Source organism: Myotis daubentonii, chromosome 12, assembly GCF_963259705.1.
Source record: "Myotis daubentonii chromosome 12, mMyoDau2.1, whole genome shotgun sequence".
NCBI classification, from domain to species: Eukaryota; Metazoa; Chordata; class Mammalia; order Chiroptera; family Vespertilionidae; genus Myotis; species Myotis daubentonii.
In genome coordinates this window covers 68,992,143-68,999,792 of record NC_081851.1, presented here as the reverse complement: position 1 = coordinate 68,999,792, position 7,650 = coordinate 68,992,143, and the positions used below count along the sequence as shown (strand labels likewise).

General features: G+C 62.0%; 1 protein-coding gene across 1 annotated transcript in view; it reads right to left on the bottom strand.

Moving 5' to 3' along the window:
* Window positions 1-2,731: 2,731 nt before the first annotated feature.
* The window catches only part of OTOF (otoferlin), a 70,008-nt gene continuing 65,089 nt past the window's right edge, over window positions 2,732-7,650 (bottom strand). The window contains exons 40-47 of the mRNA XM_059660675.1: window positions 6,878-7,038; window positions 6,084-6,226; window positions 5,656-5,744; window positions 4,148-4,246; window positions 3,690-3,931; window positions 3,363-3,541; window positions 3,164-3,264; window positions 2,732-2,912 (exon numbers count right to left, since the gene is read on the bottom strand). Coding sequence (XP_059516658.1) covers window positions 2,732-2,912; window positions 3,164-3,264; window positions 3,363-3,541; window positions 3,690-3,931; window positions 4,148-4,246; window positions 5,656-5,744; window positions 6,084-6,226; window positions 6,878-7,038 — 1,195 coding nt within the window. The remainder of the gene's footprint in view (window positions 2,913-3,163; window positions 3,265-3,362; window positions 3,542-3,689; window positions 3,932-4,147; window positions 4,247-5,655; window positions 5,745-6,083; window positions 6,227-6,877; window positions 7,039-7,650) is intronic.

Below are 7,650 nucleotides of genomic sequence, written 5' to 3'. Positions count from 1 at the left end.
AGAGGCCAGGTCGGGGAGACGGGCCCTACCCCCACCTCTGTGTCCCGAGGGGGCTTTGTCCCGGCCTCCGATTGTGGCACGAGAGCGGCGCGTGGCTGGGAGATGAGCCCAGGCCGGGGGCACGGGCTCCCTTGTTGTGTGGGGGCAGTTGGTGTCTATCCGTGGAAGCTGGAGCTTGGGCAGCTTGGAGGGGCCTCAGCTTTCACTCTGTCCTTGGGCCTGCAGGACCCTTTGGTTGAGCTTGTGGGGCCCCCGGGCGCCCCCTGGGCTGTGGTGTGAGGCTCCTTCCGTGGGCAGCCTGGGGAGGTGGCCCTGTGCCTTAGGCCTGCCTTGAACCCCGGGCCACGAGGCCACCCACAGGGAAAGCCAGAGGGGCCAGCTGGTGCCGAGTTCGCCAACCTCCGAGTGCCCGCCCACCCTGCGCCCCACTCCCGACCCCCCACTTGAGCAGACTGGTCAGCTCAGTGTTTGATTTCTTTTATTAAGAGAAAAATCACCACTCAAGAAAGGAAAGACAGCCAAGTGAAACCCAGCTCACGCAGGCAGGGCAGCACTTCCAGTGCAAAGGCCCGCTGCCGCTGGAGGGCCTGGAGGGGCCCGCTGGGCAGGGTGGGGAGGGCACTAGCCTGGCAGAGGAAGTTCTGGGCATGGATAAAACCTCACAGCTGGGCAAGGGGTGGGGGGTGGGTAAACGGCTGCCCTGGCAGGAGGAGGTGCCACCCCCAGGGTTAGTCGGAAGGTCTGCCCACTCGTGTAGGATAAAGACTGGTGGTGCCACTGCCCTCACAGGCTATGTCGGGGGGAGTGGAGGGTGATGCTTTTTGCTCATATTTTTAGAAATCTCTGGGCCCTGGCCCATGCATGATTCTCGGATAATTTCATTAAAGCTTTAGTCCTTGACTGGAAGGCCTGGGGGAGGGTTTGGGGTGGCTTCCTCTGGAGCCAGGGCCTGAAGAAGGGGGGTGCCTCAGCCAGGTGGGGCAGACCCCCCCACCCACAGGCAGGACCAGAGGGGCAGGGCCCCGGGAGCAGCCGGCTTGGGGAGGAGAGGATGTGCAGGGGGGCCCCTGGGACCCGAGGCTCCCCAGGGAGTCTGGAAAGCCCACGCCAGGGGAGGGGCAAACGCACAGGCCCAGGAGGGGCGCCCCGGGGAGGCTGCGGGGCCCTCACGCCCCCAGGAGCTTCTTGACCATGTAGCCGGGGAGGCTGTAGAGGAAGAGGCCCAGCATGAGCAGCGCCAGCAGCGCCAGCACGATCTTGATGATGAGCCACTTGTACCGAGTGCAGATGAGGTACTTGATGGACTTGAGGGGGTTGAGGAACCAGACGAAGGCGGTGTCGGGCCGGCTGGGGGAGGGGAGCTGCGGTCAGGACCTCTCCCGGGGTACCCATCCCTCAGCCCTTCTAGACCCCAAGACACCCTGCCACGGCCCCAAAACGCGTGAGTGCTGGAGACGGGGTCGGAGCCATTGCTAAGCACCGGGTTCGCTGCTTACATTCCCGTTGGCAGGACCCTCGGCGTCCCCCCCTCCTCCCAAGGCCTAGCTGGCACTTCTGGGCTTTGGGCAGCCCCGAGCCTCCACCTGGACACCAGCAGCCATGGCAGCTCGCTACCCAAAGGGGCAGCCGCAGCCCCACGGGCAGTCCTGGGTTCAGGGAGCGCCTCTACTCGGCAGGTCACTGGACAGGGTCCCCTGTCCTCTCTCCGTGAGGCCAGTGTTTCTCAACCTCTCCCCCTTCCCGAGGATCAAGCTTCTGTCCAGGGTCCGAGGAGCCCCACGGGGGGCGCCTGCCAGCCTCACCGACCTGCGCACGGTCAGGGGTGATTGCTGCTCTACCTCCCAAGTGGCCTCCTAGCCAAGAAGTGCTCATTAAGCTTGCATTCTGCTGTTTGTGTTACAGAGCAAGAGGCTTTACGGAATGTCATGATATAAAGTTAAAGTGTGAATGTGCTTTTAAACTCCTGCCTGCCGCTGCCTGGAGGACACAGATGGCACTCCTAGCGCTGTGCTCAGCACGGGAAGGGGGCGGGGGGTGGGGGGGCTGCCGAGCACCTGGTTTGTGCGTAGGGCACCTGGTTTCCAGTCCCAGCTGCGACAGGCACGTTAGCGCCTCTTTGAGCCTCAGCTCCTCACTTGCACAATGGGTTAGCAGTGGACCCTGCTCCAGGGTTGGTGGAAGGGGAAGTGAGTCAGTGACGGTGCCTGGCGCCGAGCCGTGCTCAGCAGATGTTGGCCTTGGATGGAGCTGCTTATCGTCCCGCAGGGCGGAACACGGCTGGGGGTTGGCAGCTGGGTGATGCAGGAACTATCCAGGACTCGCTGGCCAGGGCTAGCCCAAACCTTCCCCTCTCCCTGCCACATCTCAGCCTCTCCCTGCCAATGCGATAGGGTTAGTCTGTCAGGAACGTCACTGGGAGAGGAGGCGGCAAAGTTTGAGGAATGCTGGGTTGGCAACTGGGAAACCTGGGCTGAGTCCTAGCTCTACCCCAGTTTGCTAGGGGACGCTGGGCAAGTTATCTCACCTCTGAGGCCCAATATGTAATCATGTAAAATAGTCATTTCCAGTTCTGAGAGCCCATGAAAGCGTTGGAAAGTTCCTGTGTGTGTTCACATGTGTGCACAATTGTGTGTGTGCTGTGTGTGAGCTGTGTGAGTTCCACATGCTGTCAAGCTCCGGAGCCCCAGGTCCAGAGGAAGGGGAGGAGTACCAGCCCCAGAGGATGCCGGGCTCAGGCCCCCAGGATCTTCTTGGCCAGGTAGCCAGGCACAGAGTAGAGGAAAAGGGCGAGGAGGAGGAGCAGCAGCGTGAGCAGCAGCAGCTTGAGCAGCAGCCAGCGGTACGTGTGCCACAAGAAGTAGCGGGCAGACTTGAGAGGGTTCAAGAACCAGATGAAGCTGGTGTCGGGCCGGCTGGAGCAGAGGGGGAGCAGAGGGAGCACCGAGAAAGGACACTCAGGGTGAAGGCTCAGAGTGGCAGGGGCCCGGCCACGAGGGGGCCCAGCCAAGAGGGGGCCGCCCTGGACTGAGGAGTTCCCAAGAAGAGAGAAGAGGGTAGAGGTGCCTGCAGAGTGGGGGCAAGAAGAAGGTTCTGGCCCTTCGTTCCCGGGGCAGCGCCCCCAGGGACCAGTGTGGCCGGGCCTCCGGGCGGGCAGGGCACTCACTTGGGTTTCTCTAGGGGGTCAGGTTCGTTGCGGGCAATGCCCACTGGATTCTTTTCCGCCTCCTCCGCTGTCAATAGATGCAACTCTGCCTCCACCTTGCCCTGCAGACAGAACAGAGCTGTCCTAGTGCCTGGGCCAGGCGCCGGCCCTCAGCACCGGCTCAGCCCTGCCCACCGCCCGAGCAGGGGGTGGTGCCCACCGTGAGCTCAAACTCGTCATTCTCATCGCGGGCCAGCAGGGGCCACCAGCCTTTGACACGCTTCTGCTTGAAGATGGAGACCAGAGGCACGTCCACCTCCCCCGTGGCCATCTCCATGGTACACTGCTTGGCCGTCTTCGCGCCCCGGGGGAACCGGTTCAGGTCCAGCTCGATGGCCCCTGTGGCAATCTCAGCGTCAGCACGGACGGACGGACTGGTGGGAAGGACCCCCCCCCCAGGGTGGGTGGGTTCTCCCTGCCCCTTCCTCCCCCTCCCCCGCCCTCTCTGTCCCCGGTCCCAGGCCCTAAGCCCCGCCCAGCCCCGCACCCAGGAAGTCGTCGGCGGAGAAGTGGTCAGCGTCCCAGATCTGCAGGGTGAGCCGTGCGGGGATCTTGTATTCGGTCTCATCCCAGGAGAACATGGACTCCTTCTTGGAGATGACGATCTTTTCCTCGGCAGCCAGGTAGTCGAAGGGGAAGAGGTAGCGCCAGTTGAAGTTGCCCTCGCCCGTCAGCGAGTGGTAGTGGACGTCCGTGTCCTGCTTGTCCTCCTGCTGGCCCTTCAGCCACCTGCAGGGAGCCACCTGCTCAGACCTGCAGCCACCCCACCCCATGCTCCCCCCCCCACGCTGCCCCACAAACCTGGGGATCCAGCATCTCTCCTTCCCCTCCACTCTCTCAGCCCCTCCCATCCCACAGCTCCCTCTGTCCTGGCCCCCCCCCCCGCCCCCCGCCGCCCGGAAGGGGGCTCACTCTGTCCAGCCCCCCGCCAGGGCCTTCACCCACCCCCGCACAAAAATGTCGCTGGACTTCTCCCCAGTGAAGAAGTCATCGTCCTCCAGGACCACCTCATCCGTGTTCCACACGATGACCCGCAGCTCATACCTGGTGGGGAGAGGGGATTAGCAGTCAGCGGAGGGGGGAGGGGCGGGGGGAAGTTACTCCAGGATCTCAGGGCTGGGATGGGATGGGCAGGGGGCTGGAGCTGAGCTGACAGAAGTCCCGGGGACTTGGGCTGAGCACGGGGCCTGGACAGTTGGAGCTGAGAGAGTAGAGGAAAAGGAGAGATGTGGGCCCCTGGTGTGAGAGGGCCAGCCAGTCAGTACAGCTGCTGTGAGCAGAGCCCCAGGGGAAGCCAGTCTGGCTGGACCACCGGGACCCCAGCACCCTCCTGGGCAGGGAGGTGGCTCTGGGCAGGGAGGTGGCTCAGGGCAGGGAGGTGGCTCAGGGCAGGGAGGGGCAGGGCTGGCTGCTGGGGGCGGCTGAAGAGAGGCCCAGAGAGTCAGGAGCAAGGTCCTTGTCTCAGGGGCCAGAAGCTCATTCCAGTTCTCATAGAAACTCAAGTCCTGCAGCCGGCAGTGGACGCCCTGGAACCCAGTCTCCTTTATGTCCTTGTGCCCAGAGAGGATTTTCCCTTTGAAGTGTAATTGTCATTACGAATGAGGAAGTTACATTTCAACGTCTAGGAGTGAGGTTGAGTCATCCACTAACAATTGATTGGAAGGTGGTTCCTGGAGATATGCCCTGGACTGCAAGTCCCGGTGACACCATAGGTTGGGGTGTCGCCTAGTGGGAGGTCCTGGAACAGCACTCGGTGGCCCCCTGACGGGGAGGCTATTTCCCGCAGAATTGTCTGCATGATTTGACTGCCCAGAGCAAAATGGAAATACGAGGCTCCTTGTTAAAAAATCATCAAGAATCTCAAGATGATCGGGTTGGAGCAAAGGTGGGGCGTCTCTGAGCATGAGCCCCTGTGCGAATCCTCGAAGCTGGCCCTGGTGCCAGGCCTGAGGGCATCCCAGCTGCCAGGGACTAGATCCTGCCATTGTACAGATGGGAAAACTGAGGACCAGGGAGGCAAAGGGACTTGGCCAGGGTCAGCCAGGAGAGGCAGCGAGCTTGGCTCCCGGCCCAGTGCTCTTTCCACTCAACCCTCCCCCTGCTTCTTCCGGGCACTCGCTCCTGCTCATCTTGGCAAGTGTGTCAGCTAAACCCGGGCAGAGCTTACTGACAGCCTGGTGTGGGGCTGTCCCAGAGCAGAGCAGGCTCTCGGGGTCTGTGGCTTGTGTGCAACTGTGTATCGTGTGTGGGAGCCCAGATTCTGGCGCGAGTCCACAAGAGGGTGCTAACGTGTGCTCATGGCCAAGGGCAGGCCTCACCACTCTCTGGATGGGTGGCTGTGTTCCCACCACAAGGCCACACGGGGAATGCCAACCGGCCCAGGTGATCTGGGCTGTGGAGGGAGCGGCGAGGGCTGGAGACGGGAAGACTGGCACTGGGCCCCAGCAGCTCACTTCTTGGGCTTCCGGGGGGAGATGTCCAGAGGCGTCCCGGGGGCCGGCATGTCCATGGGGAACATGTCCACCCACAGCTCCAGGCGGCCCTGAGGAAGAGGGGCGTGCCAGGTCTCCCCAAGACTCCGCCTCTGCTCGCCTCCCCCTCCCGACTTTGGACCCATTTCATCAATTTCCATCCTTGGATGGCAGGAATGCCTATGAGGTCATCAATAGCCAATCACAGCTTCTGAGGGAGACCCCCAGGTATCCACCAGAGCTGATGTGGGCTCACTCAAGGCAAAGATGTGCCGCTGGAGTTACCGTGAAGGGCCCGGTGGGGAGCTGCCACCAGGCTTTGGGAATGCAGCCAATGGCTTGAGCATCCGTTTTACGGACCCAGGTTGGGATTCCCCGATCCCAACACCAGAGAACCTCAGGGGCGTCACCTGCTCGATTCCCGGCTTGTCAGGGTTGAGCAGCGGCCGCGTCTCCACGTGCTCGGGCACCAGACGGCAGCCCACTCGGGGGATGTCCTCCCAGTGCCGCAGGGCGCACAGCGCCACGTGCTCATCCGTGGGCCCCCTCTGACCTGTAGGTGCCAGCGGGTCAGCTACACATAATGGGCTCAGCAGAACAAGATCTGTGCTGGGCCAGGGACTTAGGCACAAAGAGGCCCCCGCGCCAGCCCTGGGTTCACACATCTCCGTGGTACTGTTGGGGAAACTGAGGCACGGAGGGAGAAGCAGCTTGCCCAAGCTCTCGGCTGTCCCACAGGGCCCAGAGGTCTGTGTCCTTGGGTTCGCTCTGCCTGGGGAACTTGACCAGAGTCTCCTGAGGGGGTGTGATGTCAGGGAGGGCAATGCCCAGCATCCAGAAGGCGGTCAGCACAAGGTCCCCACACAGCTCCGCCTGATTCTCTGGGAAGGGCCACGTGGGCGAAGGAGCGGGGAGCGGGCAGGGCTTGCAGCCACGTGACCTTGGACGGGTCACTAACCGCTTTGGGTCTCAGATTCCTCATCTATTGAATGGGGAGACCCTCCCTCGCCCAGGGTGCTGAGGAGGAGAGAGAAGGCAAGGAGCAGGCAAGCGCTGTGTAGCGCGGGGAGCCTGGGCAGAGGTGGGCAGACAGGAGAGGGACTCGGGGCCGAGGAGACCCCAGGCCGGGCCTCCCGGTTCCATCAAGGGAAGTGTGGGTCCCTCCTTGGCCCCTGCCCCTGTGGCTGCGCCCAGCCCCCGTTACCGTTCTCGTCCTCCATCTCGGAGGGCCCGGTGAAGACGCGGTTGGACACCTTCACCCTCCCGGGGGGCCCGAAGTGGGGGCCGTCCACTTTGCCCTCCTTGCACAGGCGGGTCAGGATCTGGCTGGGCTTCATGGGGTCCCGCCAGATATTGTAGCCGTGTCTGTGGGAGGGCACACAGGCTTGTGGGGCTCCGGTGGGCTGGGCCACTCCCAGGTGGCAGCTGGTTATGGCCAGTTCTCTAAAGTTGTCTACTGCCCTAGTGCAGTGATGGCGAACCTATGACACGCGAACTCATTTTTTTGGTTGATTTTTCTTTGTTAAAGGGCATTTAAATATATAAAATAAATATCAAAAATATAAGTCTTTGTTTTACTATGGTTGCAAATAACAAAAAATTTCTCTATGTGACACGGCACCAGAGTTAAGTTAGGGTTTTTCAAAATGCTGACACACCGAGCTCAAAAGGTTCGCCATCACTGCTAGTGGATCCCGCCTGGGTTCCAGGCTCAGCTGAGGTGCTGGGGCGGCTGGAGCCTGATCCCTCCCTGCCCTGGGCTCTGGCCCCAGGTGCCCAGAGTCCCAGTCTCCTGTCTCCCTCCCTGGGGCCCACTTCTCTGAAACCTCAAAGACTCCCATGAGGACACGGATAACCAGAGAGGTTAAGGGATGTAACCAGGGTCACACAGCCTGTCATTGGCAGAGACCAGTCAGATCCCCGGCAAAGGGCACAGTGCCGCCTCTCTTTATCCTCCTTGCCCTGCCTCCTCTGTCC